The sequence below is a fragment of the Budorcas taxicolor genome, chromosome 4 (assembly GCF_023091745.1).
Source record: "Budorcas taxicolor isolate Tak-1 chromosome 4, Takin1.1, whole genome shotgun sequence".
Classification (NCBI taxonomy): domain Eukaryota; kingdom Metazoa; phylum Chordata; class Mammalia; order Artiodactyla; family Bovidae; genus Budorcas; species Budorcas taxicolor.
The window spans coordinates 42,599,244-42,613,776 of NC_068913.1; the positions used below are offsets into that span (position 1 = coordinate 42,599,244).

At 36.3% G+C, this 14,533-nt stretch overlaps 1 protein-coding gene across 1 annotated transcript in view; it reads left to right on the plus strand.

Annotated features, from left to right (window-relative positions):
- GNAT3 (G protein subunit alpha transducin 3) overlaps positions 1–13,234 on the plus strand; it is a 52,896-nt gene extending 39,662 nt beyond the window's left edge. Inside the window, exons 6-8 of the mRNA XM_052638714.1 lie at positions 10,093–10,222; positions 10,414–10,567; positions 13,044–13,234. Of these exons, the coding sequence (XP_052494674.1) occupies positions 10,093–10,222; positions 10,414–10,567; positions 13,044–13,234 (475 nt within the window). The remainder of the gene's footprint in view (positions 1–10,092; positions 10,223–10,413; positions 10,568–13,043) is intronic.
- The last annotated feature ends 1,299 nt before the right edge of the window (positions 13,235–14,533 follow it).

Genomic DNA, 14,533 nt, shown 5'->3' on the forward strand with positions numbered 1-14,533 from the left:
AATGTGACTTAGCAGCAGCAGCAGCAACACAAACATAATTATTTAATGAATAAAAACATAATTAAGTCATTCATGCATTCAATAATGGGAATATATTTTAAAAGTAGAAAAAAATGGGAAAAGGTGACATGAATTATTTGTATCCATTGAGGAAAGATTGTTTCAGTGGGATCAAAGTTTAACTGCTTTAAAACTATTGTAATTACTGACATATAGTATTTAATTAGGATATTATTACACAGATGGCCAGGATACTTTCAAGTTAATATGGAAGAAAGCCCTGAAAACTACCCATTAATGTCAAGCACACAAATAATTAATTTTCTGAAAGATGAATGAAAGACCAAACAGGATAAAGGAACTGCAAAAATTGGGATCAACATCTCTTGGCAAACATAAGCAGCTTGTCTTCAGGCCTGTCATCACTCTGGTACAGTTCCTCTTTGGCAACTACTTTCTCCAGACTCCTGATCACTGATCCAGTTTTCAGGGTTGTACTCTGAGAGCCCAAATCCAATTGCTCCTCTGTTCTACCCCTCCTAAGCCTCTCAAAGCAATTTTGGCACACTCACATTTCTTTGACTCTTTCTCCTCTCAAATTTCTCCCTGAAACAGGCTAGAAGCTGACTGCAGGCCTTGGGGCTAATCCTACCAAGGTTCCAATCACAGAGTCCCCATTAATTAGCAGCAATTGTTGAGAAATAAAATTATCTCTTCTTTGCTTGTCTAATGTGGCTGTTGTAAAAAATTAGTTGAAGTCCCAGGAGAGAATTATAACTTGGTGCTAGCTTATCTTATGTAAAGCTAATGGAATTTTCTGGATCCTAAATTGTCTTATTATTAAAACTGGCTCAGTTTTAAGAATTAACGTCACATCTTGAACATCTAGAAACTCCCAACCCTAGTTTTTCTTTACAACATCAAACAATCTAGTATCTTGTCAGAAACGCTCACTAGCATAAATTATCTTTTTTATATCTCTGTTCCTTGAACATCCTAAGTCTTAGAGTCTTTGCACTTACTGTTCTTAACTAAAATGCTCTGACACTAGATCTCTGCAAGAACTGGCCCCTTCTTATTAAGTTTCCCAATCAAACACTGTCCCCTCATGGAGTCTTGACCACCTTATCTATTAACCATCCCTAAATGTCCCTGTTATAACTATATCCTGCAGAGTGTGGGTAAATATGTAACCACAAGCCCCCAGGGGTGGAGGGGGTTCAGACTGATTTTTGGCCCTTGAGGATTTCTTGGGTGTAAACACCCTAACAATAGCCATGTTCAGCTTACAAACACGATGACACTAAATGTAGAACTGGGAAGATACACAAACAGTTCTTTCCAGCCACACCAACGTGAGCCAGTATCATTACACAATTGATATTACACCATTTTCTCTTTCTGAACTTACCACTACATGAAACTGCCTTGTTTATCAGTTTACTCTTTTTGTTTCATGTAATCTGAGGTCCAGAAGGCCAGGGACCATGTTTGCTTACAGCTGTATCTCCTGTGATTACCACTGTGACTAACTCAGAGTAGGCACTCAGTCAGCCTTAATCCTGCCTGGAGGAATAAATATACTGTGCCAGGCAACGATGAACACGGTCTTTACACCCTTACTGTAATATGATGAATGGGTATTGCTATCCTTACATAAGACAAAGAGTCAAAATGGAGGCTGAAAACAGGTAGAAGGTGTCTCCAAGATCACACACAGAAATGCGAGAAATGTGATTAAAATGGCTATCTTTCTAACTTCAAAAACCATACTTCTTACACTGCTCAACCCTGACGGGTTATGAGGTAAACTGGGCTGGAAACCACTCTTGTCCTGTAGAGTAAGTGCTTCTTCCAGTGTTGCTGGTCATCCATAATTCCCTTCAGAGAGAAGAGGGAAGAGGGATAAAAAGACAGCCCACTGGGGAGATAAAGTCCTGTTGTCAGGGCTCTTTGGCACCTCACAAGTCTGTGCTCCTAAAAGGAGCGTATGTGTGAAACTGCCAATGAACACACAAAAGCTCAGGAAATCATCATTTCCTGAAACATCAAGTTCACTCAGTACCAAGTAATATCATTATCCATACATTTTAAAAAACCAAGTAGAATACAGCATTTGCATTAGGACACTAGGCTTCCATTGGTACATCATTTTCCTTTCCTTTTCTAATTCTGTGGTTAATTCTGTAAAGCATTTTAAGTTGTATAATACTTTCTTATATTGTTGGCTCATATGAAGGAATGAGAAAGGTCTTGCTAATTCTTCATACAGTAGCAATGCTAAAATGTAAGATATTTGTGAATTGGACTGAAGCTCAATTAAGACTCATTTTGAGTCTTAACATTTTCTATAGTATGCAACCACCACCTCTTTCCCACCGACTAAAACAGGTTTTGAGCTCTTTTGTTTTCTTACTAGCTTTTGCTTTCTCTCTGGCTCAAGAGGATGTGTAACTAAGGACATCATTTATGAGGAAAAGAATGTAGGGAATTTCTCTAGAAATAATATTTAAGCAATGAAATTTTGAAAAAATTCAAATTTTACTATAAAGCGTAAAAAACACAGTTATAGATACTTTTAAGGAACTATTTTAAATCATTTAAAATATTTCAAATCATTTAAATAGTCACAGCAATTGAGATAATTAATCCCTTAATAAATTCTCACAGCTAAATCACTTTTTTTTTGAAGTACTAAATAGGATTATCCAAAAGTACACAGGCATTCACAGTGTAAAATTTCATAGTATTTTAAAATAGAAAGTATAAAAATAAAGTACCTTCCAACTTCATTTCGGTAAGTGCCTAGGTACTTACATTAGCACTGATTTGTATTCACATAGCATAAATCACCCTAAAACTTTTAAAGATAAAGTTAATTTACATATTAAATTCAAGACTGTAGAATTTTAAACAGGAACATCAAAATGAAAAAATTCTCTCTTGTCAATGCACTGTATCATCTTCATGTATCACCTAATTTAACGCAAATTACCTTGGAGTGTTTTTTATCATACCAGAATCTTCAACTGTCAAACTGGTAAAATTATTTCTCTTTACAGAAGTTACTATGTAAACAGAAAATGCAATGCAAATGTGGACCCTTTTACGTTTGAGTTATCAGTTATAGAGAAGTCCTTTCTTCCTATTGCTCTATGATTAAAATAATTGAAAGGAGATAAAACTATATGGAAGCTAGGGAAAAGAGGTCAGCAACTATTACAATGCAGAGATTTAGATTTTGTAATTGTAACTATTTTCAACAATATCATAGATTTACCCAATCTATCATACAAAATAAATTATAATTGTTTTGAATTTGAAGTTAAATCATGCCCAGTACGTTCATTTCTGTTGGAACATGGGACAGCTTAGGAGTGTCTCTGGTTGTCTATCAAGCAATTGTAGCCTAGCTTAGGTTTGTTATTCTCTATTAGATCTCACAGAGCAATAAATCATGTATAACTATACTTTTGTTACAGGTATGTTCATGGCTAATGTTATCAAAATTATAAGTTATATAACATGATGTCTAATTTATTCTCATGATAGAATTTACTTTAATGACTTTAAGCATTATATTATTCAATAATCAGAGAACTCTTCTGTAGGCATTTTAAGTTACACACAAATTTAGTAGGAAATATATAATGATATTAACAATTACGGGAGTTTAGCGACCCCAGGCTACCTTATGGTGGTTAATCCTTTTGATTCTGTTTTTTAATAACCAGCAGTTAAGGGATTTAGAATGACCTCGGTGCATATTCTTTCTGTCTGCAGCATCTGCCCTAATTTATTTTCAGAACTGGGCACCAGGGAAAGACTTAGTGAAGCTCCTTTGCTAAGACGTGCAGTGGGAACACAGATACACCTGGTGGCCCCGACTCAGGTAGCCACCTCAGGACCTTATACATATATTTTTTGTGGGAATCAATTTACAACGTATATAAATGTCAAATCACTAGGTTGTAACATGAAATAGTATAATTTTGTATGTCAACTATACATCAATAGAAAGATAAAATTTAAAAAGTTATACCAATTCTGATATAGTCAAATATGTTGAATACATCCCATTCAACACAAGAGCTTAAAATAAATTTCTACTCAGATTAGATCTTATTTTTCTGTGGTCAAATACATAAAGGATGTCAGAAATTGTTATTTTTCCAAGAGAGTCACATGCTTATAGGATGAGCAAAGACATCTTACAAAAAATTAGCTGCAATAGCATTATAGCTATCCTAGACTATGCAATGACTTTGAAAGTATATAAAGGGCCTATTATTTCATAATAACGTATTCTAATATGAAGTATGAATAATCTTATGTAGTTAAATATTTGTGTGTTCAAGTCCCTTCAGTCATGTCCAACTCTTTGCAATTCTATGGACTGTAGCCCACCTCCATCTATGGGATTCTCCACGCAAGAACACTGGAGTGGGTTGCCATACCCTCCTCCATATTTAGCCAATTGTTTAACATAAATTAGTAAAGTTCAATAGTTTTCCAACTGTCTAAAATGGACTATAAAACTCAACTGCTTAGTCAACTGTTTAACATAAAGCCATAAAAGTCTGATGGCTTGCCCTATACTAATACCATGGGCAGTTTAACAAATAACTGATGCTCAATTGTTGCTTAAAACCCTGACCTGTGAATTTTTAGTTACATCATACATGTCAGGCATTTAAACAGATTTTAATATTTAAGAATCCTTTCTTAAATATCAGACTTCAGGAAACATGTATTAAGTCAATCAAGCAACAAAAAAAGAAAAAAGAAAAAAAACTTTTCAAAATGAGAACTGAAAGTTCCATCTAATGTCATCAAAGCTCTAGTTATCTTGACTATTCAGGCAGTTAAGGATATTCAAGCCACATCACATATCCATTCACCTCATTAATTGTCCCAGTATATTTAACCAATCCAGATATTCAGTCAGCAAATATACATGTGGTCCTCTGACTTCTATTATTGTTTTTCTCAGAAAAGTGATGAGGAAGTGTGTATTTATATTTCTTACATGCTCCACTTTGGGAATCTCCACATTTTTTTCAATGCTTATAATGCTTTAGTGCTATCTGCTCATCATATCTGACTCTTTGCAACCCCATGTAGTATAGCCCACCAGGCTCCTCTATCCATGAAATTCTCCAGGCAAGAACACTGGAATGAGTAGCCATTTCCTTCTCTAAAGTAAGCCCCAATTAAAATTTGGAGGATATAAACATGAAAAGACACGTAAAAATAAATTACTACAACAACAGCAAAATAAAATGTAATATCCAAGAGAATCAATATTAAAGCAAAACTCCAGCCACTGATCTGCTTTGCCAATGAGCATTTCAGTTCAGTAACAGCAGATGGGATTAGAAAAAAGGTCAATGCTCCCTGGACCTGTGTCTCTAACATCACTCTGCATAAGGAAAAAAAAAAAGTTTTATCAAGTGAGTCATAAAATGAGAAGATTATTAGCATGCAATCTAAGATTTTTCAGAAGCCATTTTATCAACATGAATAAAACCTTAAGACTAAGTAATCTTTGTCCTTCCTTCCTTGGGAGGCTGTAAGATATGCTGAGAGAGAGAACCGTGGGCTAAGGATCACTTACATAACTTATACCTCTTATCAACTAAATATTTGACTAAAAAGGAGAATAGCTACTTTTCACACATATGTGTTAATATCAATAGCAAAATTCAGAGAAGATAACTGATCAAAGTCAGGAGATAACCAGATGGTCCATTAAAAGAATGCAACACAACCCTTGGGAAGGGGTAAGTTTTAAAGTTTTGCACTGTTATCTGTTTGGCAACACAAAAAGGTATTTTCTGACCTGGGGAAAGGCCGCTCCACAACAAATATGCTTCTACTCTACTTGGTGAGGATTTGACAGCTAACAGTAGATAGATGTACTTGTTAGGACCTGTAGTCTAAGGAAGTAGACCTAATGAACTTCACAACAAAGCTTAACATTCACAACATAGCTGTCATACATAAAGAACCTAACATGGCACCTGCAGCCTCAAATATCAACTGGATTAATGAGCCTTGGGCAAGCTGTTTAAAGAGATAATTGTACCTATCTTATAACTTTATGGTGAAGTTTAAATAATTGTCAACTAAAAGTTTTAAAGTCTGAATGCATATTTATCATCCTTGCTTCCATAAGGATGTTCACTAAATTTTAAAAATTAAATTTGTTGGCTAATTTTTACATATTATAACCTTTAAGTCAAAACTGCCCTCTTCCTCCATTTATATTGCAAGTCTGAAACTGTAGAGGGTTTGGTAATTAGCAGCACTTACAATAGTCTTTACCCACTCCAGTGTTCTTGCCTGGAGAATCCCAGGGACGGGGGAGCCTGGTGGGCTGCCGTCTATAGGGTCGCACAGATTTGGACACAACAGAAGCGACTTAGCAGCAGCAGCAGCAGCAATAGTCTTTGAAAGTGAAACTGAAAGTCCCTCAGTCGTGTCCAACTCTTTGCGACCCCATGGACTGTATAGTCCATGGAATTCTCCAGGCCACGATACTAGAGTGGGTAGCCGTTCTGTTCTCCAGGGCATCTTCCCAAACCAGAGATGGAACCAGATCTCCCACATTGCAGGTGGATTCTATCAGCTGAGCCACAAGGGAAGCCCAAGAATATAGGAGTGGGTAGCCTAACCCTTCTCCAGTGAATCTTCCTAACCCAGGAACCGAATCTGGGTCTCCTGCATTGCAGGTGGATTCTTTACCAGCTGAGCTACCAGGGAACCCCATAATAGTCTTCATTGAGACCAAATTTAAATTTCTAAACCATGTAACTATCGAACTCCTAAACATTGTCTTCAATAATATGAGCAACTTCTCTTTCAATATACTACTAAATGGAGTGATTTTGCATTGGTACACACGTATTTGAGGAATTTTAGTTCTATACGACTGTTCTTTACTGGATTATTATGTCAAAAATTAAGCATTAGAGAAGTACAATGTGTGGTACTTCTGATTATCTTCAATAAGTCAGCTGACTAATGTTTAATACCCCAATATAGTTATTACCTTTGAAATATCTGTACAGGTTGCGTGTTCCTTGGTGTTGAATATTTAATATCTTGGGATCAAGCTATTATGAAAGCCCTGTAATTTTTCCTTTGCCTCTAGTCTCTTCCTCATCAAATCTGTCTTCAGATTTGAACTCAGATCAAAGTGACCTAACAGTAAGCACACAAGCAAATGTTAATTCCCTAGTTCAAAATCACCTATGGATTGCCATTGACCACAATATAAAAACTGATCTTCTCATGTAATAGAAAAGACAGAAAATCTATTTCTGGTCTAACACCTCAGGCTTACTCTCGGGTGCTCAAATCCTTTGCTCTTGCTTTTGCTCTTATTGCCTCTATCTGGAACATTCTTTTTACACACTATCTTCTCTGCAGTTTCTGATCACTCCATTTCACATACGTGCATACACAAACAGACCACACACACAACTACCACCACTACAACCAGATCAGAAGATTCTCAAGACTGAAAATCTAACACTTAGAATGTAATAAATGCTCAATATATATTTGCTGACTCAGGCCATAAATTTCAATATTTTACCATAATCTTCACATTCTCCAAAATATAATTGTCTCAAGCATGCCATGTTCTCTCATTCCTTGATGACTTAGACATGCACTTTGGGTAAAAATCCTCCCTCCATTTCATTAACATGGAAACTATTCATTTATTTGCAAGTATTTATTGCATGTTTGGAGAAGGCAATGGCACCCCACTCCAGTACTCTTGCCTGGAAAATCCCATGGACGGAGGAGCCTGGAAGGCTGTAGTCCATGAGGTCGCTAAGAGTTGGACACGACTGAGCGACTTCACTTTCACTTTTCACTTTCATGCATTGGAGAAGGAAATGGCAACCCACTCCAGTGTTCTTGCCTGGAGAATCCCAGGGACAGAGAGCCTGGTAGGAGGCCATCTATGGGGTCACACAGAGTTGGACACGACTGAAGCGACTTAGCAGCAGCAGCAGCAGCAGTGTAGATAAGGTCCCTGCCCTCATGAGACCACTATTCTATCAGGGAGATGATAACTACAAAACATATGAAAAAATAAATCACAGTCGTTGATTGTGACAATTACTATAAAAGAAATGGAGTGATACAACAGAAAGTAAATGGGCAGCAGAAAGAGTTAACAATTTACAAAGGATGCTCTAGGTGGCTATCTGCAAAATCTCGATATTGATATTAAGACCCGAACATTGAGGAAAAAAACAGTCTTATGGAAGGAAGAACTGAACCATGTTGCCTGGAAGGGAGATGGACTATGCAAAAGTCCTAAGATAGCAAAAAGTTATATTTATATTAAAGGAACTGAATGAAAAGCATTGTGATTGGATTGCATTGAAAAGAAGAATGGTAGGAACTAAGCTTGCAAAGGTAGGAATGAACAAAAACAGGTAGAACCTTAGAGGTCATCAAAAAATAGTTTGTGTTTGATGCTAAGGGCTTCCCTGGTGGCTCAGTAGTAAAGAATTCACCTGCAATGCAGGAAATCCAGGAGACGTGGATTCAATCCCTGGGTCAGAAGATTCCCTGGAGGAGGACATGGCAACCCACTTTAGTATTCTCATCATGAAAGTGCTATAGACAGAAGTGTCTGGTGGGTTACAGTCCACAGGGTCACAAAGAGTCAGACACAACTGAAGTCACTGAGCATACATTAAGGGGAAAAGAAGCCTTTGAAAAATTGTAAGCAGGAAAGTGGTATAATAAGATTTACATTAGGATAAAATTCTGAGTGCTGTGAGAATTTGTTTTTAGAGCTTTTAGAAACAGGGAGACCAATTAGAACATTTCTATAGTATCCCTGGTGAGAAACTGTGGTGGCTTGTACAAGAGAGGAGTTTCAAAGGAGTGGATGAATTAGAAACTGTATTTCACATGTGCACTATATAGAAGATAAGGGAAAGAGGGGGATTACAAAGGATTCCCAGCTTCTTTATCGAGTTTCGCTGTCCACATTGGTGCTTTTTACCAAAACACAAAACCAGAGGGAGGACCAAATTTTCTAACATTTCCTTTAAGTTTCATGATCACTCAAGATGACTTAAATCATCCTCTGGGCTCGTATTTAACCTTCTATGTTAGTATACATACATATATGGACATGAATCTGAGCAAACTCCGAGAGACAGTGAAGGACTGGGGAGCCTGGCATGCTGCAATCTATGGAGTCACAAAGAGTCAGACATGACTTAGTGACTGAACAACAACAACAAATTAGAATATTTATTAAAAAATATTATAATAATTTATTTTTCTTTTTACAAGACAGCAAGCTCATTGAAGACAGTGACTGTATCTTTTTATCTTTGTGTCAGCAGGCTTAGCACAGGGTCGAGTACATAGTAGGCAGATGATAATTGTTCAAATGAATGAATGAATGAATGTAGGCGGAGCTCAGCGAACAAGCAAGACTTGTAGCATCAGAACTATGACAACTTTCAACCTTCTCTGGGCTCTAGTAATTTAAGAATACAGATAGTCTTTGATCAAAATCTCTAAGGCCAATAGATATCTTACTAAAACTTCAAACTGCTGTAAATTTCCCAGTTGCTCAAAGTCAGTATGTGAATTATTTTACTCCACCCTGTGTAAATACATGCTAAGTCGCCTCAGTCTGACTCTCTGCGACCCTATGGACTCTAGCCCTTCAGGCTCCTCTGTCCGAGGGGATTCTCCAGGCAAGAATGCTGGAATGGGTTGTCATTCCCTCCTCCAGGGGATCTTTCTAACTCAGGGGTCAAACCCACGCCTCTTACATCTCCAGCATTGTCAGGCAGGTTCTTTACCACTAGCACCACCTGGGATGCCTGCATGAAAACCAAAAATTAAATAAAAGTTCTCTTTTTCTGTAGTCCTTGAGCTGCAAGTTACCCGAATAAGTCTTACTTCATAATCAATAAAAATTAAAAGACTACCTTTAAGCATATGAGAGCATTCATTTATAATTCCAAATGTTCATCTTAATGTAAATTTTGGAGGATATTTGTAAGATTCATTTTTCTTTTATCCTTACTTTTTTTAAAGAATGTTTGATGTAGGTGGACAGAGATCTGAAAGAAAGAAATGGATTCACTGCTTTGAAGGAGTTACATGCATTATATTTTGTGCTGCACTTAGTGCCTACGACATGGTTCTGGTGGAAGATGAAGAAGTGGTAAGTCTAAAAGGAAGACAAGCTCGAGATAAAAAATAAGCATTTGTGATTTCCAATATGACTACCCCATTCCCAGACTCAGTTAAGAACTTCCAAAGACAGATGCTATTTCTAGATCCTTGTTCATAATCCCCACCATTAATATCTTGCAAACAATAATCCCACACATTTTCATCTTTTATATCTAACAGAACAGAATGCATGAAAGCCTTCACCTGTTCAACAGTATCTGTAATCACAAGTACTTTGCAACCACCTCCATTGTCCTGTTTCTCAATAAAAAAGATCTCTTTCAAGAAAAAGTTACCAAAGTGCATCTTAGTATCTGCTTTCCAGAGTATACTGGTAAGATTCTTTTCCTTTAATTCCAAAGTAGTACATTCTTGTATAGAGGTACACTTTCCTATCTGGACCTTGATGTATAATATTTAGGAGTTTTGAGGCTTATGATACTTTTTGAGTCATGTGTATGATCCCCATTGGAATGAATTTTACAAATAAAAGAGGAAACCCTCTCTACACTGCCTGCATTAAAGCAAAGCTCTAATGAACAAAGGGGAAGTGGTTAGACAAAACAGGGCTGAGACTCCATATAATGTATCAAAAGGCATTGCAAACTATATTATCTTAAAATTATGATAAGTATAAATTTTATTTCAAGTTGGCATCTTTTATTTTTTTTTTTTTTTATTTTTTTTTTTTTTTGCCAAACTCCATTTTATTTTTTTTATTTATTTTTTTTTTTTTTTGTGCTTCTCTGTTAGAATCATTTTGGCTATTTTATTTTATTTTATTTTATTTTATTTTTTTTTAATTTTAAAATCTTTAATTCTTACATGTGTTCCCAAACATGAACCCCCCTCCCACCTCCCTCCCCATAACATCTCTGTGGGTCATCCCCATGCACCAGCCCCAAGTTGGCATCTTTTAGATATTTCCCAATGAAACTTTATAATGCTGTACTAGATCTCAGTGACTCTTCAAAGTCAGAATTAAGTTTCCAGAGGAAGATCTTGAATCAATTTGAGAATAGTGACAGCTTTTTTTTCCAGTTTTCCTACCTCCTAGAGTTTTAGTACTGACCCTGTTTGCTATTGACTATAAATGTCAGGTTCTCTAGAAGGGTTGTATTTTTTTTGGAGACTGTTTTTTTTTTTTTTTGGTGGTAAATAGTCATATGCTCTGTTGTTAATGACACTGTGTTAGATGGAGATATTTATGGTTTAAACACAAATATGGGCTTCTCTGGTGGCTCAGTTGGTAAAGAATCTGCCTGCAATGCAGGATACCTGAGTTCAATCCCTGGGTTGGGAAGATCCCGTGGAGGAGGACATGGCAACCCATTCAGTATTCTTGCCTGGAGCATCCCCAAGGACAGAGGAACCTAATGGGTTACAGTCCATGGGGTCGCAAAGAATTGGACACGACTGAGCGCCTTAGTTCAAGCATAAGTTATAAATCTAGTTTACCACTTAGATATGTGGGTAGCCCAGATGTGCTAGGGTTGTGGTACTTTGTCAAGATAGCTACTTAGGCTAATCTATAATGACTGCTTATAGCTTTTTTATTTATAAATATTAATTATATGCTTATATATTTGTCATGGAATTAAGTATAATTACATGAATGTTGTATTCATTGTTACAAATTAAATATAGAATCATAATTAAGCACTTTATGTGTTCCAGTAAGTTATAATCTTAATTTCTTAGAGCAATTTTTAGTTGATAGAAAAAGTGAACACAAAATAGTTTTCATATATTTCCTCTCTGGTCAGCTCCCATCGTTTGCCCTATTAAAACACCTTGACTTGGTGTCATACATTTATTTTGTTACAACTGATGAGCAGATATTGATACGTTATTAACCAAAGTCCATGATGATATTTTACATCAGAATAAACTCTGTGTTACACAGTCTGATGGGTAATACCAAACGCATGTCAGATACCCAGCATTCTCGTGTTACCCAGAATAGTGTCAGTACACTAAAACTCCCTGGGATCTACCTACTCATGTCCTTTTCCTTACCTCCAACCCTTACAACCACTGTTCTTTTTACTATTACTATACTTTTGCCCTCCCCAGAATGTTATATAGCTGGAATCTTACAGTACATGCCTATCACTTTTTCAGTTTCATTCACACAATTTTTTCTTCTCTCTCCTACCTTCAAAGTCCAGCTCAAAAACTACCTCATTATGTATTCCACTCATCTTCAATTTCCGTTCTTTTTAGTTCATATTAACACACATGCACACAAGCATGCACATGTTTACAAGCATAGTCTTTGACTTACATCTAGGCTTTCTTACTCACTTTGTTGTATAAATACGTTAGTTGTTGCTGTTGTTTAGTCACTATGTTATGCCTGACACTTTTGCGACCACAGGAACTGTAGCCTGCCGATCTCCTCTGTCCTTGGGAATGCCCAGGCAAGAATTCTGGAGTGGGTTGCCATTTCCTTCTCTAGGGGATCTTCTCGACTCAGGGATCGAACCCACGTCTTCTGTATTGGTGGGTGGGTTCTTTTTCACTGAGCCACCAGGGGAGGCCCCAAATATGTTAGTAGTTCTACTATATTTTGATGTTTTCATGCAGAGGTTACATTTTAACTACTTGAAACCCTCAGTAGGGTGAGCATAGTTTCCAACACAAAGTAGATTTTCTATAAATCCCTGATAATTAGCCATTGCCATTTTGATTTTTTAATCCCGAGCACATCAAACAGCACACACAGTGAAGTTCTAAAGATTATTTATAATTGTATGCTTTTTAAATGCAATTACGGTTTACTTCTTTAACTTCTTTTTTTTAACAAGGTCCAAATACATTTGAAGATGCAGGGAATTACATCAAGAACCAGTTTCTAGACCTGAATTTAAAAAAAGAAGATAAGGAAATTTATTCCCACATGACCTGTGCCACAGACACTCAAAATGTCAAGTTCGTGTTTGATGCAGTTACAGATATAATAATCAAAGAGAATCTGAAAGACTGCGGGCTTTTCTAATGAATGCTTTTTTTCTTCCACTCCTGCTCTTGTACACTTTTCAAGATATAAAAGGTGCTGTGTGATATATTTAGTTTTAATAGATACTAACTTGAATAACTAGTGTTGTAAGACAAAAATTTTCACACAAACATTTTAATGTATTGTCACCTTTCTTTGGTAAGCTTTATTTGAGGTAGCAAGGATTGGGGGTGTCTGATGCCTTCAGTTCTGAAAACTGATACATTGTGGTAGCACTCTTACTGTACATATCAGTGACACTGAATTTTCTTGGAAGTAAATTCTGCATTGTGGCCTATTTTAAAATCATAGAACAATGGGGGGAAAAAACAATGTCTTCTATATTGTTTCCATTGGCCAGAATTTGAGAGGCATTCATTTTTGCTGATAATATATCTGTGCCTATACCATAGAAACATTCAAAGATGATATATGTGGCGTTTTATTGGTCAATTACTCCTTTTCAACCAGTGCAAATGAAATGTTCACTATACATGTACCTCTTGATGGAGATTATACATGCCAAAGAAATGCATACAATTTTATCTGCTACTTTTCCATAGGAAGGAAAAAGTATTAATGCTGAATTTACCTTTAGAATTGAGGCTTTCAATAATGTATTTTTGTACCAATCCAACTGTACCAATCCACACACCATGTGTGATCAAGACAGTGTAAGACTGCTCAGGCTGAAGAGTCATCCTAAGTGGAGTACTCCTCTCCCCCATTTTATTTCGGAGCAGCGTGGGACATTATTACAATTAATGGTTTGAGGACAATACATCGTGACTGCAAGAGAAAAAAAATAATTAAATATCTTAGCACTAGTGTGTTTTAACTTTGTGAATAAGAAGTAGGAAGTAAGAGTAAATAATTAGGAGATTATTTTAGAAGAGAAACTGAGCTTCTTGTTCGTAGCATATGCTCCTTCCTAATGTTATATGGTATGCTAGTGGTCAAAGCCTACTCTTTAAAAGATTATTTGGTGCATTACCAACACAATCATTATTTATGAACAGAAAAGATGACTTTTGTTTCCCTTTTTTAAAGTGTGCATCACTTACAACATATATTTTTAAAACATGTCTGATATTTAACTTATCCACTTTTGAAGGTGATATATAGGTCAGGATAGGAGAACAGTGCATAAGATCTATAATTACTCTGAAAAGAGAGCTAATTAGATTAGATAATTAGATGAGATGAAAGGAATATAAATTAAGCAATTTGCCAATAGGTAGCTCTGGTGGATTTAGGTAGTCCTGTCTCAGGGTCACTGCTTCACTGTTCTATGATACA